At 47.1% G+C, this 27,468-nt stretch overlaps 2 protein-coding genes across 5 annotated transcripts in view; one reads left to right on the top strand and one right to left on the bottom strand.

Annotated features, from left to right (window-relative positions):
* Positions 1-2,000: 2,000 nt before the first annotated feature.
* NCOA5 (nuclear receptor coactivator 5) lies at positions 2,001-27,378 on the bottom strand. Of its 3 annotated transcripts, none has more exons than XM_075012056.1 (8): positions 27,267-27,378; positions 15,977-16,075; positions 12,047-12,505; positions 11,706-11,821; positions 11,343-11,469; positions 7,939-8,138; positions 6,010-6,333; positions 2,001-3,982 (listed from the first exon to the last, which is right to left on the bottom strand). In XM_075012056.1, the coding sequence occupies exons 2-8, from the start codon at positions 16,012-16,014 to the stop codon at positions 3,318-3,320; spliced, it is 1,929 nt and encodes a 642-aa protein (XP_074868157.1). In that variant the 5' UTR covers positions 16,015-16,075; positions 27,267-27,378; the 3' UTR covers positions 2,001-3,317. The 3 variants fall into 3 exon arrangements, with proteins under 3 accessions (XP_074868157.1, XP_074868156.1, XP_074868158.1); XM_075012055.1 differs by having other exon boundaries at positions 15,977-16,043; positions 27,267-27,371; XM_075012057.1 differs by lacking the exon at positions 15,977-16,075 and having other exon boundaries at positions 27,267-27,373.
* CD40 (CD40 molecule) overlaps positions 24,498-27,468 on the top strand; it is a 42,027-nt gene continuing 39,056 nt past the window's right edge. Inside the window, exon 1 of one of the 2 annotated variants that reach the window (XM_075012061.1) lies at positions 24,498-26,933. The gene's annotated coding sequence lies outside the window, so the exon portion shown is untranslated. Of the gene's footprint in view, positions 26,934-27,340 lie in introns of those variants that run through there. The other variant, XM_075012062.1, reaches the window with a different exon arrangement.

Here is a 27,468-nt window from a genome sequence, read left to right as displayed (position 1 = left end):
CTAAACCAGCCCAATTCTTTCAGCCTTTCTTCATAGGTCCTGTTCTCTAGACCTTTGATCATTCTTGTTGCTCTTTTCTGGACCCTTTCCAATTTCTCCACATAGTTCTCAAATGCAGTGCTCAGAACTGGACACAATACTCCAGCTGAGGCCTAACCAGCGCAGAGTAGAGCAGAAGAATGACTTCTCGTGTCTTGTTCACAACACACCTGTTAACGCCCCATCCCAGAATCATGTTTGCTTTTTTTTTTTTTTTTTTTTTTTTTGCAAAGAAAGCATCACACTGACGACTCATATTTAACTTGTGGTCCACTATAACCCTAGATCCCTTCCTGCCACACTCCCTCCTTGACAGTCTCTGCCCATTCTGTATGTGTGAAACTGGTTGTTCCTTCCTAAGTCGAGCACTTTGCATTTGTCTTTATTAAACTTCATCCTGTTTACCTGAGACCATTTCTCCAATTTGTCCAGCAGCCGAGAGAGAACTTTTGGACATCTAAAATGACCCTCAATGGTACCATAAGGCTCCCCTTTCTCTCTCTCATGCTACAAAGAATGCCACCTACCATGGGCAGTGGACCTTCTACATGGTCAAATCCAGACCAAGGCACCTAGTAGAAGAGACGAGACGAGACATGCTGTGTCCAGCCCAACGCTTTTAGAACACTAACCTTGTGTCCACTTGCCCTCCACAGAGGCAGCGGAAGCGCTAAGGTTTGTCCGTTTGAGGAGGAAACCGACGCGAGGGCTCACTCCTCTACTTCTGGTCAGCCCAAAACAGGTACAAGGTTGAACCTTTCTAAATCCAGCACCCTCAGGTTCTGACTGGTGCCAAATGAGAGAATTTGCTGGGTCACGGGAAGTCAATACTGTCAAACACATTGCCAACGCTTACTGGGCTCTTGGAAGACATTTGGAGTAAATTAGAGCTGAACAGCAGCACAGAACACAGAGCCAGGATGGCACCATGGCAAACCTGGCCACACTCCATGATAAGTGGTCGTCCAGCTCACTAAAATCATACCAGATTTTGGATGTTGCCAGCCAAGATAGTGATGGATTAGAGAGGTTCCATCTGTAGTAAATAAACCGAGAAAGGCCAGAGCTTTAATGGAACTGGGACTAACAGCTTCTGACTCAAGAAGGGCTTTAACATTTATACAATGAGCAGCCCCTGCAGTGACAGGAGTTCAGTTCAAGGGTAACTCAGTACAGCGTTTAGTGCTCCATGCTCAGCACTGAAAGTGAGAAAACCTTTGACTCTCTGGAGCCATAGACTAGCTGTCAGTATGCAGAGAACATCCCGTAACCTCCATTCAGTTCCCCAGCAGGGCTCTATGGGCCTCCACTGTCAGGACACCCAAAGTGAGCAGAGACCAGCATTTTCCACCAGATGACAACATGGATGTAGACATTCCCAGGGAGGGCATGAGGATAAATGCTTGAAAAGCACTTTGCAGTACTGAGCAGGAGTCTCTGCAGCAAGCTCAACCTCACCTGCCCCAGGCAACAGGATGAGAGGTTGCTGAAGAAAGTGTTTTCACTCTCCCTGTGGGCACCCCATACTTGCCAACGCCTGCAGGCTTGTGGGACGCAGGGCAAAAGCTCAGGACAGCTCCTGCTGAACAGCTCTCGGCACAGACAGATGTTCTCAGTCCATGCTAACCGTGAGCCACGCTACATCATGCAAAGGCACTCAGTGCTGCACAAGATCATCTACGTGAGAACAAGTGAGGAACAGCTTCTGGTTCTCAGTCCTATTTCTCACTAGTTTCCCTTTGAATTCCCATGTAAACAAGCCACAAGGCAGGTTACCTGCGGAGCAAGCGGATGACGGACAGCTCCTTGGGGAGCATGGGTTTCAGTTTAACATGCAACACCACATTTTTCCTGCCAATTTTATTAAAAAGTAATGTCCTCTTGTTAACAGCACAGAGAAAAACGCTCCACAACACAAACCATTCAGGACAGAATCACTGCCCCAGCAACTTTGTTTTCTAAACAGTTTCTTCCCAGCCTCCCCCAGAAAACCCCAGTGGCTTTATCGGTGATGCATTCCCATTCTTGCACTGGAGATATTCTAGTCAGAAAAGTCACATGCCCTAACAAAATGCGTCGCTGGCTAAAAACTTGCTCAGGAATCTCTGCCTGATTTTCCACTAAAGCAACCAGTGCAGCTACTAAAATGTTTGGAAACGTATAAAAACATTGGAGCCGCCCCAGCACTGCCTCCCTGACCAAAGACACAACCCAACCTACCCAGGAGTAAAATGGACCTTGTGCAGTTCCAGCAGAGTGCGGGCATTTCCCTGGGGGTCTGCCGTGCTCAGTTCCAGGAGGGGGGGCTGCATGCCTACTGGGTTTCTGGGGTTGGACTGTTGATATCAAGTTACAGTAGCCAACTGCCCCAAACCAAATGAAAACCAGCGTTACCTGCAATAAACTGCTTGTAAATTTGGCTGCTCAGCCCAGGAGAATTGACAGAGCCTTTTAGTTCCCTACCCTGACCTGAGTAGGAAGTTCTGGGGTTTGGTTTGCCATTGTAGCCAGAACAAAGACGGAAAACTCCTCAACCTGAGTAGGGCCAGCAGAAGTTTTAGCCCAGGCTGTGGAAGCTCCACACTTTCCCGCCCAGCCTTACCTGGGGGGGGGGGGGGGGGGTCACGTCATACAGAGGAACCATGAGCTTAGCTGCTGCCGCACCACCAGGGACCTCATCCCTCAGTTGGCTCGTGGAGCTTTTTTTGAAATAAAACCACACTCAACTACTGCCCACCCAAACTTCCCAGGAAGGTCTAGCCACCCAAACCAGAGCCATTCTAGAGGTCATATCCCTGCAAAGGGAGTGGAACCAGTCTCAGACAAACCCAGTTCAAGAAGCCACTTGGTTGTGATAAACTCCTTGGGAGAGTCCCTCCTATCAGACATGGCCCAACAGGATATGCAAATATTACTGCCATGGCAACCACCAAGAGTGGGAAATGCAGGTGGGCTGGAATGGCAGCAATTTCCACCAAGGACGAATTTCAACTAGGCCCAGAGGCTTCTGAACTCCTTTGTCACTGGCACAGCAGAGCCCCCATCTGTGCACACAGTTAGCCCACCCAATGGAAAACAGGGGCAGCGCCAGCGACGCACACAAGAGCAATCCTACTGGGCTGAGTGGCAGGAGCGGCACAGGGACAGCGAAGGGCCCCCGGAGGAAGAGGACATGCAGATTCAAGGGCTTCTGCCCTGCCCTGCGTCTAGGACGAGAGACAACCAGCTATAAGTGTGGTAATGGCAAAGGGAAGGGTAATGGGCTCTGCAGCTGGATGTTAATAGTGTCGCTGGTAGGAACCCATGGGTTGGGGGGCTGAGGGTCCTACTCGTCCCTGGGCCACTGTCTGGCTTACCAGGTGGGAGAGCGCAGGGCCACTCTGGATTAGGGTGTCCAAGGCTTTCTGTACACTGGGGTTGTCGAAGTTGATCCCTGCCGAGGACACAGGCCTTTGAACGCCTATGTTGCTAGGGGCAGGCAGACGATTTTGGTGCTGACCATAGTGTACCTGGGCTGGCTGGGGGGCTCCGGGTCTTGGGCCTGGGTTCCTTGAGGAGCCCGGGAGGGCAGGAAGCTGTGTACCAGGGGCCTGTGTTCGCTGCTGAGGCTGATTTAAGCTGGCAGCGCTGAGCTGCACTGCCCGGGCTTGATTGCTGGCTACATTTGCATAGTTTTGGTTCTGAGTGCCACCTGGAGCAGCCGTGGAAGCTGCAGAACTGCTGTTTGCGACAGCAGCTGCTGCCGCTGCAGCTGCAGCCCCACTGTTGAAGAGGCTGAGGATTTTTGCCTGAAGCTCCTGCTGGGGATTAGCTGAGGACACTGGAGCAGAAGTGCCAGAGGCCAGAGACTGAGTGTTCTGATGAGTCTGAGAGCTTGGAAGGCTGGCCTGGCTGGTCAGAGACGATCCAGAAGGCGCCCCAAGAGGTTGTCTTGCCAATGGAGCTGGAAAGAACAAAGAAGTTAAGTCTCTGAAAGCCTGTCTGAACAGGCACCTTACAGCAGCCCCAGTCGTACAAGTCAACTACTACCCTATGCCTCAATGGGTAGGACTGGGTGAGTGGGGAGCAAGGGGGAAAGCAAACGCAGGCCGTGGGCAAAAGCGTGTCTCTTCACGTGAGACGCCAATGCAATTATTCAGCTGATGCATGCCAGCAATCTCACAGAGAACGTAACAGCCCTGGTTAGACCCAAGCGATGAGATCCACCTCACTGCTCCACACAGCCGTGCCCATGGCGGGAGCATTCCGCTAGGAAGGGAGTGCTGGCATGGTAGACGAACACGACACTCCTCCTGTGAGCACCACCGCACTTTCTGCCTTCACCATCAAGCCGCCTCTCACAAGTGAAACAAGCTACAAGTAACAGTGCGGGCGTGGGGCCAGGGGCTCGTGGGTCTCAAGCTGTGTGTCGGGACCCCAAAGTGGGCCGAGACCAGTGCTCCCTGTAAGCCAAGAGCTTGGATGGCCGCCCAGGAGATTCAGTTGCTATCCAGCTAATTAGCAGAGCACCCAAAGCCAGGCACTGGGGACAGCATGTTTCTATTGGTGCTGTACATCCACACTTGCCTTGGCACACAACAAAATTTATTCTCCCCATGGAGGGAAAGCAATGAGGGACCCCTGGTTGAGACTCCATTTTAACTGGGTCACCAAAGTTGGCGTTAGGTATGCTGGGGCCTGAGACCAAAGCCCAAGGACTTCACATCTGGGTGGCAGGGTGCTGGTTCCAGGCCCAATGCCAGCGGCTTTGGCCCTTGGCCTCCAGCTCTGGCCCTCCCCACCAGTGCAGCAGGGCTCAGATTTTCATTCCCCTCACCTGAGGTGGTGGGGTTCAGGTGGGCTGAGGCATTGGTGTGCCCTTCTTGGGTCACGCAGTAATTTTTGCAGCCAAAAAGGATTGTGGTGCGATGACGCTGGGGAGCCTTTGCATTAGAGCTGGAATTGTCATTTTCTGAGAGCCGATGACCGGGCCGTTAAGGAATCATTTGCAACTCCTGAGCTGCCACCCGATTCCTCACTGGCTCCCAGTCCCTGCCCTGCACGCTCAACTGGAATTCAGTTTACTTGGTCTAACAGCCAGCCAGTCTGAAACCAACTGAGCTGATTACCATTTAAGCCAGCAGGGGAGGGAACTGCCTAGTTGCAGGTGGGGGAAGGGAGCGATGGGGCTGGGGGAGAGCCAGGCAGAGCCCAGGGAAGGAGCGGGGGGGTCAGCAGGGCAGTAGAACTCACCTGTAAGGTAAGTGGGAAGAGAGCAGGGTGACTTAAGTTTAAGCCTGCTGGGAAGCAGGCGGCGCTGAGAGCCAGTCAGGGCTCCCCAGCCTCAAGCCATGGGACAGCTAGGGATCTCCCTGCACCCAGCCAGGGTCCTGAGGTTGGCGCGCTGGCCAGGGCTCCCAGCCCCAGCCAGCATCCAAATACAGGGCTCCCCCCATGTGCCCTGGCCAGGGGTCCTGCAGCTGGTGTTGCTGGCCTGGACTCTGTACCCCAGCTGGCTTCCATCTGTGGGGCTGCAGGGTTCCTGCCTCTTCCTCCTCTCCCCTACCCCCCAGGTTTGGCAACCTTGTGTGGGACAGGCAGCCTTGGCTGGGGATCTCATGGGTGGTTCTGCCTGTCCCACGTAAGTTTTCAAAAAATCTGCCAACCTCAGGTGAGAGGGGATTAAGCCTGGGGTGGGGGGAGGGGGTGTTTTTCCCCAGGAGGGAACCCCCAGCCCTGATGGTTTTGAATTGCCTTGGGCCAGCAAGTCTTCCTGAATTTTCAAAATGGGTCCCCATCTCACAAAGTTTGGGAGCCACTGTGTTAGAGGCTTCTGTGAACACAGCTCAGTCCCTCAGATGCTTCCCTGAGCACCTGCCTGAGAAATGCTGAACCAGCTACGTCTGGCAATGAAGACATGGCATAACAGAGATTCCGCCCAGAGGCCTGCTAAGGCACGTTGCACTGGAGTGAAAGTGAAAGATAGCTCACCCTGCAAAGAGTCAGAACTTCCTCTCAGCAGTCGTTCCTTCCGGTCCCTCAGGTAATTGATGACTTTATCGGTCTCTTCTGCAGTGAGATAGCGGTTGTCTGCCAACAGGTTCAAGAGAGCCTGGATCCCAGGTGGATGGCCCCCTCTTACACCTTCCTCTATGGGTGGTGGACGTTCGCGTTCCTGTAGAATTGCTTCATCTGCCATCTTGGCAGCCTGCCTGGCTATTTCCTCACGCTCCTTCTCTCGGGTCTCTGTCTTGTACCGCTCATAATTCCTTGCCACCAGCACCATGGCATCAGCTTGGGGCATGTTGCGATGTTCTGCAAAGAGATTTGGATGCCACTGATTTTACGTGCAACTATTAGTGGTTACTTCCCCATACCTGGGTCAGCGGCACTTCAGAGCAATGCTCGAGTTTCCAAGCGTGGGCTTGGAACATTTTCCAGCACCGCTAGCTACAGCAGTGGGTCTCAACCGAGGGTATGCCTACTCTTGGGGGTACACAGAGAAGTTTCAGGGGGTACCTCATCTAGATATTTGCCTACATTTACAACAGGCTACATAAGGAGCCCTGGCAACCTCAATACAAATTACAATTTCATACAGTGACATGTTTATACTGCTTCATATACTAGATAGTGAAATTTAAGTACAACATTTCTATTCCAGTTATCAGGTGAAAATGAGAAGTCAGCTGTTTCAGTAACTGTCGTGACACCTTTGTATTTTTATGTTGGATTTTGTGAATAAGTAGTTTTTACATGAGGAGAAACTTGGGGGTGTTGAAGACAAATCTGCCTCAAGTGGGATACAGAACAGAGGCCAGCAAACTTTCCAAGGTGGAGGGCCGAAATCTGACCCTTTGACCTCTGTGGATGGTCGGAGGGCCAATGATACTTTAAAGTCACTAAAATAGTCCTACTTACAACAGTTTCATTAATAAAGCTGCAGAGCTTTACCATTTAGGTGGTGGTTGGCAGCATTAGCTGGTCTTTTGCAAATCCACAGGTGACACAGCTTTGAGCAAACTCCCAGTGGCATGGGGGAGGAGGGGCAGGGCTGAGCTCCCATCTCTCATGCTGTCAAAAATCAGCTCGCACGATCCTCTTGGCACCTGTGCCAGGGGTTGCTAACCCCTGCACTAGAAAGTATCACTGTGGTTGAGAAGCCCAACCCCTTCTCTGCAGCTGGTGGGCACTGAATAAACTCTCTTTCATATTAGCCTGGCAAGTGTCAAAACTCCTTTATTGACAGGGAGAAAGCAGCTCTCTTCCTTACACTGCATACAAATATGCTTAACCGCTGACACAGGAAGGTCCCTGCTACTACATTCCTAGCCCTCCTGAACAGCCCAAGTACCTGCCTCTCTGCTGCTGCTCAGAGCATTCCTTACTGCAGCAGAACATTATTGTCTGATTCTGCCCCACTTCCAGGCATGCCACAGGGGGCCAAGAGAACCAGTAGGAAAAGCCTCAGTTCTGAATTTCACATTGCTGATCCAGGCAAGACCAAGCAGCAGAACTAGTACAGCAAAAATCTTGTATAAACCTTGATATATAGGGAGCACCTATTGGAAAGTCGTGGCCATTCATTCTATCTCCCCAAAAGAAAGCTGAATGGTCCAGGGCAGAAATCTAAGAATTGGCAAACTGTGAATAATGCCTGCAAGGAGGACTCCAGTTTCTACAGAATCACTGGGATTTGCAGAGGACCAAGCCATACCACACTCTTCCCTCTGACAGCTGAAATTCTGGGTTCATTTAACATTCTGTTTCAGACTGGCACTGGGCCACTAATAGCTACTTATGTAACAGCAAAGAAATGTTTGGTCGTTCGTGGTTTTCTGCTGAGAGCAGACTCTTCTGAGGCAGCACTTCTAGCACTTCAGAGTGATATGAACCAGAAGACCATTGTGGACTCTGTACCTTGCGGTGTGCCAAACATGATGTTAACAGTGCAGGAGCGATGAACTTCATGCTGCTGGGTGATGACAATGGCAAAAGGAGATCCTCCTCTGCCCACATCTTCCAGGGCCTGAGTCAGTGACATTTCTGTGTTGAGGAAGATCAGATCCACCACCATCCCCAGGTCTCGCACCTTCCGTCCCACTGACTCGGCATACTCCCTAGACAAAGCAAACCCAGTGCAAGTTCTAGCATGGCAGCCATGTACAGAAACGCTCATGTGGACATGCTCACCGTATTCAGGCTCATTTTTTCCCCATCAGTTTAACTCCGTTCAAAACTAAACCTACATCAAACTGATGATGCAACTTCAGTATGTGCATAAGGCCTAAAAAGCAGAGGGCACAGCTACCTCCAGAAGAGCAGATATTTGGTCCAACTACATTCAGTGTGGTTGGATAACAGCCTTTCACTTCCTGTTGATGTCTGCATGCAGCAAAAACCATAATAACTGCAACCAAAATAGGGAGTGTAGGTGTAGCAAGAAATTGGAGCTGCCTGCCCAGAGAGATTACATGGGTCTTCCCTTAGGGTTTTGGGTGTTTTTTTTTTTTTTTTTGGGGGGGGGGGGGGGGGCGGGGCGGGGCGGGGGGGGGAATGAAAAATGACACACAGTCATTTCTGACTGGGACCATGCCAAGATTTTGGAAATGGTTAAAGGCCACACTTCTCTATTGAGATATGGGGTCTTGAATGGAGAATGGGTTCACAAGTGACCTCGGGGTAGGGTACTGGGATGCAGGATGGGTGAAGGAGGGGGTTGTGACCTGGGGCAGGGTATTGGGGTGCAGTAGAGGATTCTGGCCTAGGGGAGAGGTGTAGGAGGGCCTGGGAGGGAGTTGGGGAGCAGTGCCAGAAGCAGGCTGAGAGGCACTTACCTAAGTAGCTCCTAGCCAGCAGCACACTCAGGAAGGACTCCTTGCCTGCCAGCAGCCTCAGCCCACTAGCTGTTCCATGTGGCTCCCTGCCCTGGGAAAGGCTCCCCACACTGCGCCCCAGCAAAATCTCTCAGCTCCCACTGGCCAGTCTTCTCGTAACAGAAGCTGAGCGATTTTGCGGGGGTAGCACCCAAAGCACCCCCCTGCCCCGAAACACTCACATACACACATGCTCATGGGCCACGCTTGATTAAGAGGCTCAGCAGGCCAGAGGTGACCTGTGGGCTGTATCTTGCCCATCCCTGCCTCAGTCACTTCGTTTGAGCTACAAACATGGCTACATTAAGTTTTCATGACCCATCAATCATCAAGCTACAGAAAAGAACACAAATGCTTCAGAACCTGAATTTATCATCCTGTTTTAGCTTTCTAGATCCATAAATTTTGAGCCAAGAGGGACCGTCAGGCAAACTTAGCCTGACACCCTACATATAAGAAGCTAGAGAATTCCACTCAGTTCTCCCTGCTCTGAGTCCAGTCCTTTGTGAACAACTAAGACATCTTCCAGAAAGGCCTCCAGTCTTTACGCCTCAAGAGGTGGCGTATCCATCACTTCCCCCTTTCCAATTTTTTACTTCCTTCTGACGATGGGGACACTAGAGAGCTGGATGCAGTAGCATGCATTAATTCCCCTCCCTCCCAAGCCACACAGAGAGAGGTGCCATCTCCTGCCTGTTCACTATGCCCCTTCATAAAACCAAGGGTTGGCACTAGCCCTGCATTAGAACTCGAACTCAGATTGTTTGTCCATTAACACATCTACACTCTTGTCAAAGCCAGGACTCAGGCCAGTGTTTCCTATAAGATGAGTGGTGGGATGCCCACCCAGGAGAGACTCAGGCTGTGTCCACACTACCAGATAAATTCTGTCTTATAACATTGGATTCTATAAATCTGATTTTGAGTATCCTCACTTCCCACAAAGTCAAGTTAGTGCTGCCACACTACAGTGGCCTAACTTCAACTGCTGCAGCAGTGCATTGTGGGAACCTAACCCACAGTTCCCTCAGCCCAGCATTCTGCACCCTCCCCCGGGCCCTGCTGCATCCCCACTGCTGGCAGCACTCCCCCTGCTGCCTGGCTCCCAGGTCCCTGCAGCATCATGGAGCCAGGAAACTAACCAGTGCTGCTGCACCTGGCTCACAGGAGCTGGGAGCCAGGTGCTGCACTGGTCAGTTTCCCAGCTCCCATGAGTGGTGGGGAGCCAGGAGCAGCAGTGCCATCAGTTTCCCAGCTCCCTGTCATTCACTGGAGCCAGGAAATTGACCAGGACTGTTGTGCTGGTCAGTTTCCTGGATCCCATGAAGGGCAGGCAGCTGGGAGCCAGGTGTAACACTGCCCGTCAGCCTCTGGAGGCTAATGAATTCAAATAAAAAACACGGCGCTACCACACTAGCCTTCATTCCAACTGTTAAATTCGAGCTTGATGCGACACCCACCCAGTTCCGACGATATAATGGTATCAATATCAGTACTCCCTAAATTGAGCTAATGGTATTTACAGTGAAGACAGACACTTGGTACAAGCAAGCTAACTGTCTTAAATTCTAATTTATCTCATAGCATAGACAGACTCAGGTGCCAACTGGCTGATTAAAAGAGCACCTACAGCCATCCAAAGTGGGCATCATGGGTTTCTACTGGTGCTGCACATCAGCATAGGCATTGATGCACATAACAAAATTTATTCTGTCCATGGAAAGAAAATGTTAGAGGGAACAGACTCAAACACCCATTCTGTAGGTATGGTTTGTAGTCTTTGTTCCTGCGTGCGAGCCTTACATATGACTGTGTTAAAACACATTGCTTGAGTGACCCCATCTTACCAACAAGGGATGCAGATTGCTCTGCATGACAGCCCTGTCATTGTTATTTATCATCCTGCCAGTCTTTCCATAATCTGCAGAAATTTTTTATTTACTTCCAGATGATTAATAAAAATGTCGACTAGCAACAGCCTCTGTGGCTGCCTTCAGAACCCCATTAGAAACACATTTAATTAGAGCCAACTGACAAATCTTTTCTGAGATCTCAGTTAGCCAGTTCTAAACCCAGTTAACGTGTGTCTTTACTGCTACATTGTGGTGCTAATTTTTTGTCAGTAATTGTTAATTCAATTAATAATGAAGGGAACACAGGTCACTCCAAATAGCCCCATACCAGGCTGTTGCAGAAAGTGTGTGTGTGACTCCAGAATAATAGACTTGCAAGATGAAAATACTTAAGTTCTCCCCATCCTAACAAAAACAGAGCATCTGCTGTCAAGAGCAGTAAAGAAACTGACTGCAACACAATCTAAAAAGCTAGTCTCCTGAATAGAAGCTACAAGGTAAAGTGCCTTCAAAATCTGAAGTAATTTTTATTCTAGGCAAATAGGGTCCCTCCATTTGGAGAATCACAACTGGTCCTGGCAATTAAGCTTCTTACTTTGTCTGCTTATTGACCACTATCACAGAACAGTCAACGGGCCTCTCTGAATCAAAGCGCCTCTTGATTTCCTCAAAGTACTGACGGTAGAGCTCCTCCCTGCGGCGTTCCTCACGTTTCAGGCGCTCTGAATGAAAGCCAGACATGGAAATAAGAGTGGCATTATTCACCTCCTTTAGCTACAGACCACCAGACTGTCAACCCCCATAGCAATCCAGTTTCAGAGATGGATTTGCTGCACCATTCTGTTCAGATCTGGATGCAATCTCCCATCATCTTCAGATGGAAGAACACAACCCCCCAACCACAACAAAACTGGCATTGTATTTCTGGGGGGCGAGAGGGAGATGGGACAAGACTTACCTTCTGCACTCAAGGGAGCTCTGTCAAAGTGGTCTCTGTAACGGTCATAATAAGGATCATCCTTTCTCCGGTAATAGTCTTCCATGCGAAGGTAACGGTCATAAGCATCATCTCTTCTGCAAAGCAAACAATTCACAGGCTGCTGTATGTTCTGAAGTATCATGCTCTGGTGGAACCCCAATTTTCCCAGCACGATGCCTGCAAACGCTCCTTCACGTTAATCACTGAAACAGGTACCTGGCTATCCCCCCAGGCAACCACACTCCACAACCCTCCATTTAGTAGCATCACGAAAGGGAGGCAGCAAATAACTGGACCACCCATCCTGTGGATTAAGATACCTGTACATAGGGTCCCGTGACTCTCTCACATCCCGATATCGATCATACACAGGATCCCTCTGGTCACGCAGATCCCGCGTGTCCCGGGGCTCTCGCATGTCTCTGGGGTCCCGCATGTCCCGGGGCTCTCGCATGTCTCTGGGGTCCCGCATGTCTCTGGGGTCCCGCATGTCCCGGGGCTCTCGCATGTCTCTGGGGTCCCGCATGTCCCGGGGCTCTCGCATGTCTCTGGGGTCCCGCATGTCCCGGGGCTCTCGCATGTCTCTGGGGTCCCGCATGTCTCTGGGGTCCCTGTGATCTCTAGCATCTCTGGGATCACGTCCATCTCTGCCTCGCATATCTCGACCATCTCTGGAATCTCGGCCATTTCTACCATCCCTGGGCTCTCTTCGTGGGCTCCCCCGAATGGGAGAGCGATCGCGTCTTGCATCTCTGCCATCTCCATACGCATACGGCTCTCTGAGGAAAGTACCAGGGAAATGCCATTAGACAAAAACAATGAGCACAGTCAACCCCAGACCTCTTACCTGAGGTGGTCAGAGAAACCTTTTGCTCAGCAGCTGAATCCTCCCACCTATTCCCACCAGAACAAAAGCAGCAAGATGTCTCCGAAGGGCTGTGCCAAGGCAAGTTGAAAAGTTTTCTATTCAAATGCCTTGCATAGCCCAGAAAGCTCCAGAACCACCTCATCTGGACCACTGCTAGCAGTGCAGGGTGTCTGTGCAAGAAAAGGGCACGAAGCCAAGAAACGATCACTCCAGTCTCATTCCTCATGGCCAGTGAGGAATTTTCGAGCAACACATTTGTTTTTTCAGAGCACTGGAACACAGAACCCCAGGTGCCACGTCCTCCCAGCCACTAGGATACTGTAGTTAAATTTCAAATGGATCGTCTCAATTGAAAAAGGAGAGCAGAATCCCTGAAACAATTCCATCAGTACTGTAATGTTTGTGGAAAAAGTTATGTTGTGATCATGAAGACTACGTGGCTTGATTCTGTACAGTGGCCTGCAGTTTACTGACAGTGAAGAGATGCTCCCTGGAGGACATCAGTGTGATTGCACGATGCCCCATGTTAGGGCCATACTAATCAAGCCAGGTCTGTATCATCAGCAGGACCACGATTCCCAAGGGTACCTGAATGACTCCTCTCACTCCAGCTTTTTATGGTAGCCAAGCAGCATGCCATCTTCAGGCAGAAGTGCACAGAAATAGGCAAAAGAGTGCCTGCCTTCTTTTTTCCAAACGAGAATTCGATTGTCTAAATAATGCTCGGTTTTCCCGGTCTAGCATAGGCTTCAATCCACTCTAAGCCATAAACATTTAGCACATCTTAGGAATGGAAGTGCTGAGCTTCAAGCAGAGCAGTTTGTGCTCCTTCACATGACTAACATCTAACATTTCCCTTGGCTAACTAGTCTAGTTCCTGAAAGAGGCATGGAACACACTAGACATGATCATGCTTGCACAGCATGATGAAGACAAGTCCCTCCAGGAAGTTCTATGTTGCTGACAATTTTATTTTAAAATCAATTGGATAGTGAGTATCAAGAGCAGCCGGTTGGAGAGTCAGGCTTCAATACCAAGCTGTTTGATACCTACCAAACCCAGCTGATAACTTTTCTCACTGCTCAGAGAAGAGGGGCATAGGAAAGTAATGTGGATTCCATAGGATACCTTTGACAGCTGGACACCCACCATTTGCATACAAGGGATACACAGTATTCCCTGTGGTCTTTATTTATAAACCAGATACAGTGTGTATCCTGTAACATGAACTATTGTTTTATCCACAGGTAATATTTACAATGTTTTCCAGTGATCAGAATGTATCTGCACCAGGGACACAATCTCCCTGTGACACATGAGAAGATGCACCACATTTGAACATGATCTAAAGCGTAACCATCCTCAATATGAGAGAAACCATTTCCTCTCCTGCTTTATATAGACAGGATACAAAGCATATCCTCACCTGCAAATGCACCTTAGATCAGGGATACACATAGTATTCCCACTCATTCTGCAGAATAACAAGAGGAAAAACATTCTGTATCCTCACATGTAATCTGCAGTGAAACCAGAGCAGATATCACTGTATCCACCTGGCACTGACAATACAGTCAGATACAGGAACAGAGCATCCTATATCCTGCTGTAAACCACAGGGTAGAACACAAGCACCCAGGACTCCAATGTAATTGTACTGTATACGGTATTAATTTCCACTCCGTTTACCTAAACAGGTATACAGGTCACAATCCATCCATTACTTGGAGCGGGACGTCACGATCAGGGATGCACAACAACCACTTGCCCATAGTGATGCAAACGCTCACACATGGCATTAGCGGCCGCTTGCTCACACACTCCTGCCCATCTGATGCCCAAGGCATCGGCCTCTGCAAAGCTGTTTGTGCTCCTGTGGCATGGCCTGATGCCCATAGCATCAGTCCCTGCAAATCTGCTTGTGCTACTAAGCCGTCATCCAAAACCCAATGCCCTGCGGCACTGGCTTGTATTTGCACATGCTCCTGTGTCACAGCCCAAACCCCAATGCCCTGCGGCATCAGCCTGTATTCACGCATGTGCCCGCGCCACTACCCGAACCCCCATGCCCTGGGGCATCAGCCTGTGTTTATGTATGTGCCCACATCCAAAGCCCAATGCCAGCAGCACCAGCCTGTGCTTGCGCACATGGCAGTGGCATCACCCGTAGCCTGTTGCCTCTGCTCACATGCTCCTGTAGCATTGCTCAATGCCCAGAGGCACCAGCCTGTACTTGTCTGCTCCTCCAATTGCCACTTGGCAACGGGCACTACAGATGCACCGTGCTCTGTAGCATAAATGCAGCAAATGTATGGTATCTGCTTGCATTCTGCACCAGCAGATATTCAGGATTTACAGAGGAAGCCCCGTACATGTCTTACTCCTGCTGCGAGGTCCAGGAAGGAACATAGTTGCCCAAGACCTTTAGAGTAACTGAAGATAGTGCTGACCCACTCAGTCACAAACAGGGATACTTTCAGTGTCCGCTGTCTCGCCCCGTAACTGGACTCGTCCAAAAACAGCAGCCAGCTGTAGCCCACTGTACCTGTATGTACAGGGACACGAACAGCTGCTGACAAAGACATGATACACTTCACAGTGCAGCGTGAAACACAGATGCTTGAGACTGCGTCAGAATGTTAACGGCTGCGTTCACCACACTCCATAGTAAAACTTGGGCTTTACTCAGGAGTCTCCTCCTGCTTTGTAATTAATTCCTGGGTCTTCTCAATTTGCTGAGGGAGTGCACAAGAAGAGGACACAAAGGGACTGTATGCATTGGGCCTATTTATTGGGGGAGGAATATGTGGAAAAGTAGGCAGATGCTCAGTATCCCCAGTGTAACTGTACAGAGAGATGACAATATGACACAAGGACACATGCAGAAAGGGTAGCACATACAGGGAAGATTTCTCCCAGTAGCGTGCACTGCCTGCATAATCGTTTTTCAGGCTCATGTCAGCACCAGAAGCCTCCAACATCAGAAGATGCAAAGTGCTGGCATTCTCTGCAGCACAGCATGGCGAATGCTATAGACCCACGATATTGTTTATAGATGCCTTGTTTTCCTGACGCTTAAGAGTCAGGAACAACAGCAGTTATCCTTCCCCAACAAATTTCACACAACCGATGCTGCAACATGCAGCATCCAGTTGGAATCACAGCAGCAAACGCCAGGCCTCCCTTGTGACTCCTGAGCTGCTAGGCCCCTTCGCACTTGAAGGGATGGTCACATTCTTACTGTTCATTCGAGTGTCTCCATTCTGCTGGGGAGATGGTGGTGGTGGTGAGGGAAGAAAACCAGACATTTAGCAGAGGAAGGAGGGCTCACACCCTAAAGCCTGACCTTCCTAGTATAACTCATTGCTTCCAGGTACTTTACCTTCGTGGTGGGCTGGACCTTGATGAAGCCTTATTCATATTTCTTCTTTCCGCTGCTTTATTAATATCTGAAAAGAATAATCAACCCATCTGTTCAATGCTATGGAATAAAAAAAGAGATCGTCAGCACATTTTAAATTAAAATCAATAAAAGTTCAAAGACAACCATTTTGTGCAAGGAAATCCATTCAGCCAAGAAGCATTGTCACTGATCATTTTTATTAATTTAAGATAGTACAATGCAATGGGTTGGTCACAGGTTACTGTGATTTTTAGCTAAAAAGTGAACAGTTTGTAAGAAATTCTACCCCTTTATCATGTTTAGACCCATGTCCAGACTCCTTGTCCCATAAGACCACCACACCCCTTTCTCCTGTAGTCTGTGGACTAACAGCATGCAGCTCCATGGATTCCAGGAGAAAAAAAGTGAAGAGTCAGACAATCCTTCGTGAATAGAAAGCTGTTGACTAGTACACTTCATCTCAAAATGCAAAGCCAGTCCTGTTCAAAGGAGCAAGATGCTATCCTTCTGGAAAAGAACCCAAGGGTTCTAAGAAAAATACAATAAAAAAAACAAACAAGTTCAACTGACTTCCAGAAGATTGTTGTGACATCTTATTTCCACCACTCAGGTGCAAAAATCCAACGGACTTCAAGTAAAAACGACCCCATGAAGCGGATTTCATGCAGGCGTTACCACCACATCAATGTGATGCAAAATAAATGCAACAGAACAAAAATTTGAGCGTGTCTTAGTAACTGCACTGAGTGTGTTCCTTGAAGTGTTCAGAGTGGAACACACCAGCGAACCAGACAGCCACAAGGCTGTAAAACTAATTCAAGAATACAAGTTCAGCCAAAATGGCTGATAATATTCATTTGGAAAGAAATGATGAAAACATTGATTGTAGAAGAGAGATGAGGTTACTCTTAACCTGGGCAAGAACAAAACCACTCCAAAGCAATGTTTGGCTTAGGATGTTTTGTTCTCAGACAGGTGAACCTTTAAAAAGAGAAAAAATCACTTAAATGCTACATGTATGACTTGTTTGGTGATTTAACGGTGTAACAGTAATGATTAAGTATATAAACAATGCATAGCCTTCAATTTTCCTGCAACTGAAGAACAAACAAAACAAGGCATGTAGAATTCTGTAAGCAGAAAATTAATTTCCCAAGCTTTTCTTGCTGAATTTTACAGTCAAATCAAAGATGCAAGGTTCAAGTTTCATTCTTATTTTAAAACAAGGGATGTGTTCTCTCTTTTAACAATGAATGAAAAGGAAAATAGTATTTGTGCATTTAGTAGTAACCCAAGAAACAAGTGTGTGGCATAAAAATTCACAAGATATTATTGAAGACAGATTCCCTGGGTTAAGAAATGGATGGTTGTTGTCTGTGTAACAGGGCAGCCTTCTACTACGTTTATCTTTAGATATGTTCAACATTTCTGAACAGACCTATTTATCAGGGAGACAATTAAATTTCAGTGCATTTGTGAAAGTGCTTCAGTGCAATGCAAAAATAGGGTTAAACCGTTTGGTTTCTTCAGATTCCTACATGTTCCTGACATTCAGCTTGAACGCACAGAAAACACACATCTAACAAAGTCCTGTTTTCACCCGATGTAACCCTTTAAGTGTAAAGTTATCTGCTTCCTTGGTTTATTATTTTACAAGTCTTCAAAATGGACATACATTTTAGAAAAAGGATTTACTCAAAAGATTCTTCTCTTCTGAAAAATGGCCAGTTTTCAAAACCATTTTATTTAGTGTAATTAACATTTACAGATTAAATGTTTAACATTTACAAGACATCTTTGAAAAAGAAAATTAAAATATTTCAATCTGGAAGATTTTCATAGATTTGAAGGACAGAAGGAACCATGTGCTCATCTAGTCTGACCTTATACACAACACAGGCCATAGGATGTACATGACTTGAGTCCTGCTTTCAAATACAACAGCTGTGGTTGCATGATAGCATAGCATGTTTTTTCTAAAACATATCTGGGTTTAAAAATTTCCAGTGATGAAGAGTACACCACAATATTGGGACTGCCAGAACAGCTAATTGCTTTTACTGTTAAAAATCAGAACCTTATTTCTAATCTAAATGTGCCTCATTTTATCTTCCAACCCATGATCTTGTTATGTCTTTGCTAGACTGAAGAGCCCTCTATCAAATCTCTGTTCTCTGTGTAGGTGTATTTACAGGCTGTGGTCATCACCCCATGACTTTCTCTTTAAGCTAATTAGACTGAGCTCCTTGTTCCTTACCAAAAGGTATGATTTTTTCAAGCCCCTCACCATCCTTACAACTCTTGTCTAACCCCTCTCCAGTATCAGAATTGTGGACATTAGAACTGTACACAGTAACCATAAAGTGACCACCTGTGCTGAATCAAGAGATAATATTAACTTCCTAGCACCTACTTGAAATTTCCCTAAAGACTGCATTAGCCCATTTAGCCACACACTGAGGAACTCATTCATCTGATTATCCATGATCCCTCAGTCGTTTTCAAAGTAACTGCTTCCCATGATAGAGATCCTCACCCTGTAAATAAAGCCTTCACTCTTTGTTCCTAGATGACCTAACATTAAGCTATAATCAAACAAATTATCTGCTGGTGCCCACTTTACCAAGAAATCCAGATCACTCCATGAGTGACCTAGCTTCAATTATTCCACTCCCTAAATTTTGGAAGATGACACACTATTAATAATGATTTTATATTTCATTCCAGACCATTGATATAAACGTTAAATAGCATAGTGTCTAGAACTGATACCTATGGGACACCACTACAGGACATCCACTCAATGATCAAGTCCCATTTACAATTTTACATTCTGAGGCCTAGTTTCTTACGAAAATTGCTGTACAGAATCAGGTCAAACACCACTCAAACCTATTATGTAAACACTACTGCATTTATCAAACAAGCTTGTAATCTTGTTAAAAATATCAAGCTACTTTGACAAGATCTACCTTCCACAAACTCATGCTGACTGGCATTAACTGGATTGTCCTTTAATTTGGCATATCCAAATGTATCAACTGTTCCAATATTCTGCCTAGAGGTGTGTAAGATGAAATTTATAATTAGTCCGGTCATCCCATTTACCCCCCTTTAAATATTGGTGCAGTATTATCTTTCTTCCAGTTTTCCTGGAACCTCTCCAGTTCTCCAAGACATCAAAAAAACCCAACATTAATGGTTCAAAGAGCACATCAGTCATGTAAGTTATCTATACCCTCAATTCAAAAGAGCGGTGTTAAACAGCTAATACTAGCCACAGTGAAAAGTATTTATTTATCATATATGATTAGATTACATCTGGCTTTTTCCCTAAATACAGAACATCTGAACTGCCTTTTTTGATAATTGACAATTCCATCATTTCTATTTAGTAATGGGCCAATCTCATTTTTGGAGTTCCTGTCATTCTTAATATACTTCAGCTCCTCCTTACGGTCCTTATTTTGGCAGGCCACAGATTTCTTCTTGTATTCTCTCGCTTCCTTCATTAATTTTTCTATTTAAATTCTCTCTCCAAACTACTTGACTCAATTGTTCACTGCTTTGTGAAACTGCTCTTTTTAAAGCTCCAAAATACTGTATATTTATATTAGTTTGCTCTACTGGTACAAAACAAATATCGTCAAGTCACAATCACTTTCACCTAAGCAGCCAGACTAACTTTTAGTTATGTGATCAATTCCCTATATCTGTCAAGGCGGAGGTCTTGCACACAAACAAATATTTAGAAAGTAAAATTCAGTAAGAAACAGTGAACACTTTGGGGCTTTCTAGAAGTGGGGAGGCTACAAAGGGCTTTACATTTGCCTGTAGTGCTACTGAAATAAAATTTGAAAAGACCAAGATACCAAGATGGAGCACGGTAGTTACTGTACCACAAACAAGACTAGAGCAAAGAACTCAAAGAAAAATACAGAACCTAATACAAATTGAGACTAATATTCAAGACAGGTTTCACACAAAGGTCTTTCCATGGATCTTTAAGCATCCTCTTTCTACCCAAATGCATGCTGGCATCAGTATGAGTAGCATGGAGCAGTTTTCCTTACCTAATCTATACCCTTTATAAAGGCGACCCTTCTCACCGTCCAGAGCGGCCTGGACGTCTTCTAGACGGTCATACTGCACGAACCCATAGCCATGGAACATGCTGAGGGCTGGAAAAATTAATAGCAGGGCAAGACCAGTTACAACTAAGGGACTATACTACCACATGCAGGCCATTATATAAACCCATAGGGCTGAACAAGCAAAAGGACTTTACCCAAGAATCTCTCTCCAAGCAACAGGAACAATCAAATACGTTAACCAGGACCAAAACAAAGAAGAGTTTACAAAAATGGGGAACTAATGCTGCTAAGGCAATTATGAAAGACTATATAAACAGCCAACTTCTTCTGACAAGACAGTGACCAAAAGGCACTAAAGTGACCAACATCCAATTAAGAGACTACAAGAACCCTAAAACGGATAGACTTGTTCATGTAGTACCATACTGCAAACCCAAAAGAATAAAACAAACTGTCATAGCTCTAACATGCCTTAGGCTTCTGTTGTACTAAAGGAAGTAAGTTTTTAGGGAAAATGTAGATAAAGAACAATGTCACTAAAGGTCACTTTTTTCCACTGTCACCTTTATCAGGTGTAGCATGAGAATTACGTTTCTGACTACAATTTCCCAGCCATAACAAAATAAAATACTAACCCCTGATTTTGCCATATTTTGAAAATATCTCTTCCATTTCTTCACGGGTCATGCGGTCTGTGGGCAAATTGCCGACAAAAAGTCTTCTCTCTAAATCCTGTGGATTGTTGCTGTTAGTGAAGTCGCTCTGTTTGATGCTATTGCTCGTGCGTCCTCGAGCCATTTTGTTTTCGTTCCAAATGCAACTCTTCGCAAAAAAGAAAAACGGCCATGCATATCATTTCAGGTCCATGACAATTACAATTACATTGGAACAAGGTTCAAATTAACATGTTTGAAGACTAGAGGACAACAGGGTCTGCTTTAAGCCAGATGCATTCAAGAAAAATCCTTATACAGATGATTCAGAAGTTTAGCAGAAAACTGTATCTTACATTTTGTTGTAGAGTTTTGATCTTCCTGTCCTGCTAAAAAAGAAAATTCCAGACCAAACTCGTAATTTTAAATCCATGATCAGTCACTTTAAGAGTATGTTTCCATGGGTTTAATCCCAAACTAAGGCAAATTTAAAGAAAACAGTCATTGGACCATCTAGCCTAATCAGTACATCTAATTAGCAAGTGACTCACTTAGGCTTTTCTACAGAGCCCACCATCAGTGTTCACTCCAATTCTTTCCATCCATGGGCGGAATAAATTTTATTGTATACACCAAAGCATGTGTGGATATGCACTGACACTAGAAGCATGCTGCCAGTTGTGTGCAGCTGTAGATCTACTAATCAGCTGGAAAGCATCTAACTCGGGGGGGGGGGGAATGAGTGAGAGGGAAGGAAGAGACCAAGCACCCAACTTACAAAGAACACAGCTCACCACCGCAGCATTTACATATTCAGTACATTAGTAAGACTTCTAAAATACTAATTAGACATTAAACAGGAAACCAACATCTTGACAGCAGCATTGTAAAATTTTCGAAAATCTACAGTGACTTGATTAATAAATCTTTTGAACCAACAGTAACTGAATCACTTAGCCAAAACATGTAAGTACAGTCAAACCCCGAGATACGCACACTAAAGTTGCGCTTATCTCAGGTTAACACACCTCTGAGTGGTGGGGAGCTGGCACCTGGATCCTGGTTGCATCATTCAGGGGAGCCAGGAAATTGACCAATACAGCAGTGCTGGTCAGTTTCCCAACTCCTAAGAGTGGTGGGCAGCCAGGCGCCAGACACCAGCTCCCCATCACTCACAGCAGCACTGCTGAGCTGGTCACCCTCCCCGCGCCAGTCAGTAGCGGCAGCTGAGAGCCTGACTTTTGACTGCTGCCACTGACAGAAGCAGCTGTCAAAGACAGGAGCATCAGCCGCCCTACTCCTGTCAGGAGCAGGCTGCCACCCAACAGGAGCCCTTTCATTCTTGGATACCACCACTGACAGGAGCTGGGAAACTGACCAGTGCAGCAGTGCTGATCAGTTTCCTGTCTGCTGGGAGCCAGACTCCAGCTGCCCCCTGCCCACAGAGTGGGGAAACTGACCAGCACATCAGCACTGGTCAGTTTCCTTGGCGCCTGTGAGTGGCAGGGAACTGGAGCCTGGCTCCTAGCTCCAGGCAGCTCACAGGAGACAGGAAACTGATCAGCACTGCTCAGCTTCTCAGCTCCCACAAGAAATGTGAAATTTGACTTACGGGGGGGTTGTGCAGGAATGCAATCTCTGAGTAAGTCAGGGGTCCACTGTAGAATGATCTAACAAGTGAAAACCTCATCTCCCATTCATACCAACACTGAGGTGAAATTTGTGTCCCCATCTGCTTCCCCAGCAACAAGTCAGCTCCTACTGAAGCTGGGTTATACTAGAGAATTTTGGTAAAAACTCCACACATTCATCTTCAACAGTGATATGAACAGTACAATTTTATAAATGGTCTTTACTGTAGACAAATCTAGATATACTAGCAACATCTCCTGGGGGCTAAGCACTGACCTAATTTTGGTTGTTTGGTTTACTGTATAGGTCAGAGCAGGCTGATTTAAAAGGTAATTTAAATCACCAAGTGGATTAAATCACCAATTTTAATCAACTTTACCATCTATACTTATTTGCTAAAAACATGCACTTACAGTTTGATATAATCATCAAAACATGTGGACTTACAACTGAAAGCTCCTTTACATCAGATTTAAATACACAAAGCATTTATTTTTATTAAACAAGTCTTAATACCATATGACCTATTGTGTCATATTTATAGTTTGACCTAAAGTTAGAGGTTATCACCTGATTCTCTTATGTAAAAAAGCAGCTTTTAACACCAAGTTTCTGATAGCTGCTCATAGTCAATATATTTAAATGTTTCATGAGATTACAGTAGATACAGTATTAATTTTAGATTTCACTTATGTATAATTTTAAAGAAAAATTATAATTTACACAATCACAAATCCAATTTAAACATAAGAAAAATCAGATTTTTTAAATTTTTTCAAGTAAAATTGTCAAATTTTACACAGCCTGACGGGGTCCTGGATGGTGATGAAAGCCTGTGATATACAGAAGGTCAGACTACATGATCGGGTGGTCCTTTCTGGTATTAAACTCTGACTCTGAAATACTGAAACCATAACAGCTATACCATAGGCAAGGTTTAATGTTTAAAAAAAAAAAAATCAATAAACCCTAAGGCAAAAAATTGAGAATAGGCTTAAACATAACACATGTTAAGTCTCCACAAATGGAAAACTGTTTAATAAAGGGATCTTAGCCATTTCCCACAGGGAGAGCTCATTCTCAGGAATGAAGAATGGAGTTTTTGCTGAAGTAGAGTTTTATTGTGCGGGGGGAAGAATTATTTGGAACACACCAATAAAAATCCTTCTATACTTAATTATGAGTTATAGCTTGACTAATCCCGCAACCACAAACAATTATAATCGGTGTAGTTTTCTTTTAAGACTAGCCTGTGGGTTAGATTTCTTAAAAGCTAAAATAGACTTGCACTGGCTTTTCTAATGCTATGTTATTTTGCTAGGGAAAAAATGGCACTCACCCATTTGCAATATGGATTTTCAATATCAAGGGCCCTTTTCTGAAGATCATTCACGCCCATGCTCATAATAAGTTTGAAAGGATGGTAACAATTTTGCTTTCACTTACACATTTAAAAGTAAACTGTAAAGCGACAAATAAGGGCTTGTGTTAATTTTTACTTCTTTAGAATTCATATAAAGAATGCCTCAAAACACTGTTTACACTCAGCATCAAATACCACATATTAAGCTAAGTACCTAAAAGGGTTTTACAAGTAGAAGGGAGAAAAATTATACACCTTAGCTTCTGAAAATAGAACAAAAAGCAAAGGGCTTAAATTTCAGCAAGGAAGATTTAGATTGGACATTAGGAAAAAACTTACTATCAGGGTGGTTAATTACTACAAATAAACTGTATAAGGTGGTTGCAGAATTTCCACCACTGGAAATGTTGAAGAACAGATTAGACAGCTATCTATCAGGGGATGATATACGAGTCTGTTATTCATGCAGCTGAAAGTTGCATAACTTAGACTGATCTCCCCTGGCAGCATAGACCAGCACCCAGCAGGTAGCAGAATAAATTCCAGTGCTGATAAATATATATGGAGATATACCTATGTCATAGAACTGGAAGGGACCTTGAGGTCACAGAAAAGAGCGTAAAGGAAAAAAAAAAAAAACACCTCAGAATGGCAGTGCAGTCACTCCAACTCTCTGCTAGAGAGACTGGAACCTTGTCATGACATACTGGTAGACAACAAGAAGAATCTGCTTCTCTCCTAGATACAGCAGCTCTTCTCCCAGACAGGTGGCTTTAGATCAGACAGGCCAAAGGAGGAGGACACAAGAATACTGGCAAGCAGTGTTCCTTCTAATTTTTCATGCCCAGGTCTGGTTTGAATTTTGTTACGTGCACCAATATGTAGATGACGTGCAACATCAACTCCACAATGGCTCTCAAAACAAAATTCATTCTGCACATTGACAATCCACGGGGCTGAGGGGTTCAGGGTTGGGAGGGAGAACAAGGTCTCTGGCTAGGATTGCAGATTCTGGGGTAAAGCTGGGGAGGAGATGTTTGGAGTGCAGAATAGGTTCAGGGCAGGAGGCTGGAGTCGGAGCTAGACAGAAGTTAAGGTGCAGAAGGGGGTTCAGGGTTGAGGCACTGGGTCTAGGAGGGAGCTAGGTTGTTGGAGGGGGCTGGGGATTGGGGTGCGGGGCACTTAGCCAGGGCAGCTCTCACGTGGTGGTTTTGGTTGGGAGAGTGGGCCACATGCAGCCAGTGTTCACCAGCAGACACCACCCTCCATAGCTCCCACTGGCTTCAATTCCCAGCCAATGGGAGCTGGTAGGACAGAGCTTCCTGGCACTCAGCTCCAGGTGGAGAAAAGTAAAGGCAGCATGAGGAAGGAGCAAGTGCCTCCCTCTTATCTCCAGCTACAAGGACTGGCTCAGACCAAAGGGGCTTTAGAGGCTGCAACCAGGGACTCAGCCCAGGCTCTAAAGCACTTTCTTAGTTTAGTCCTGATGTTTGGACCAGAGGACCACACCTCTGTTCTGGCAACTCTCTTCTGGCACAGCCTGGCAAGAGCTGCTTCCTTCCCATCTGCAGCAGCTATGTATGCAGCAGCCTTGAGCTCCTGCGTGAGACTTATTAGGTTGCTGCACGGCTGCATATCTGAGAGGGAACCTTGGTGGAAAGAAGGCTGAACAGGAGTACAGAGCACTGTACTCAGTTTTTGCTTCTGTTCTACTACTGGAATGCCCTGGCCTTACCTTACTTCCTCCTCACCCCTATTTTCTTTTTTGCCTCTGCCTTCAGCAAATTTTAGACATACCAATTCTCTCTCTCGGTTTACAAAATTGAGGATTTAACATTTCACAAGCACCTGGAAAAGGCTGGAGGAAGATACAGGTTGAACCTCTCAGGTCTGTTAACTTCCATGATTCATTAGCACCAGGCGGGTGCCAGAACAGGGAGGTCCAATCTGTACCTTATCCTGTACCACTGAAGCAACATGTGCAAGTCTGTAAAACAAAGCTACAAAAAAATTACTAGACCCCAACAGGACCAAAACTTTCATGGCTACCTATAGCCAGTAATGATGATGGCCTCAGGACCAGGTAACGCCACGGCAAGAAGTCCAGCTCACCCTTAACCATCTTTTTAATGATCACAAATGTGTGCAATAGTAACAGAGAGAAAGCCGTGCTAGTCTATATACTATCAAAACAAAAAAAGGAGAAGTGGGTCTGTCCCACGAAAGCTCACCACCTAATACATTATTTTGTTAGCGTTTAAGTGTTACTTGGCTGCTTTTTTTGCTTTCACAAATGGGCGGAGGAAAGGTGCTACATTTGCTAATGAAGTGCCACCACCCAGACATTGCTAAAAGTTCCATATTTTGTATGAGTAGGTATCATAAATGTGAAACTCCATCCAAATAACTGGAAGCATCCAGACTATTGTAAGGATTGGGAGTAAGGACTCTTGTTATCTATTAATGTCAGCAAAACATGTCCCTCAGGTTGTGGAAACATGACAGCACTGTACTGGTGCTGCTCCCACTCATTGGAGGAGGGTGGGAGGCTGGACTCTAGCTATGCAGACAAGAGATCTCTAGCTAGTCACACAGCGAGAATACATGGCAGACTTTACATCAGCACAGCGGAATGCAGCTGTGCTACCGTCGATGTATCCCTCCTCACCTGCGAGTAACGCCAGCGTCTTTGGCTTTACAAGCAGTGCCACGTGTGATAAGTTTGGTGTTTTCAGGCTCTCCACAGCATTTGCAATATCAGTGACACGGACCAAAGCGTATTAATTTCATGCAGCTCTGCAAAGCTCTGAACAGCAGAACCAAAGGCGCTGCTGCCTCCGGCACACGAAGGCAACGTCTTGGCAGGGGAAAGGTGTTTGCCTAGTGGTTTTTAGCTATTTCGGGTGCACGGAAAGCGACGAGAGAGACACGTCCAGGAAGAATCCGCTGTACCGCTCACGTCCAGCCTGCGCGCGGCCTCTTCTCGCCCTCCCCAGCCAGCAGGCACTTGGTAAGCGCCAGGAAGCGCGCCCGGCCTGGCCCGGCCCGCCCCGCCCGGGGAGCCGGAGGGCGAGCGGCGGAGCGCGAGCGGCAGCGGAGCCCAAGCCGGGGCTCAGCCTGGGCCCGTGCGAGGCGCGCCAGCGGGAGCGAGCACCAGAGACGAGTCGGACACGGGCTCCAAACGCTTTATTGAGGTACAGTCCCGTACGGCGGCGGCCGCGGGCGCGCACAGGCGCGGGCGGGCCCAGCGGCGGGCCCGGATAAGGCGCGATGACCTTCGCTCCCTTCAGCGCCTCCTCACGGCCGCAGCCGGGGCGCCCGCCCGGGGAGGGCCCTTCCCGCCGCGCTCCGCCGGCCCCGCTCCCGCGGAGCCGCGCCCACGAGCCGCCGCTGGCCGCAGACCCGCGGGGGGAGCCCGGCGCGGCCCAGGCCGCAGGGAGCGCAGGCCCCGGGCGGCGCGGCGCGGCCCCTCCTCTCCCCGCTGCTCTCGTCTCCTTTCCTCTCCCCTCCCCGCCCGCTGCACTTACCGTCACTCCGCGGTCCGCTGTCCGCCTCCGGCCGCCGCCCAGCTCCGCCGCGAGGACAAAGGCGCCAACCGACCCGCCCAACCGCCGCTGTACCGCACGGCGAGGCGCTGCGCGTGGTGGGGGGAGGGGGTAGCGCGACAGCCCCGCGATTTACGGCGGGCCCCAGAGACGGTCACGTGCCACTGCCGCCATGACAGCAGAG

The sequence above is a fragment of the Carettochelys insculpta genome, chromosome 17, assembly GCF_033958435.1.
Source record: "Carettochelys insculpta isolate YL-2023 chromosome 17, ASM3395843v1, whole genome shotgun sequence".
NCBI lineage: Eukaryota > Metazoa > Chordata > Testudines > Carettochelyidae > Carettochelys > Carettochelys insculpta.
This window is presented reverse-complemented; position numbering and strand designations above follow the sequence as displayed.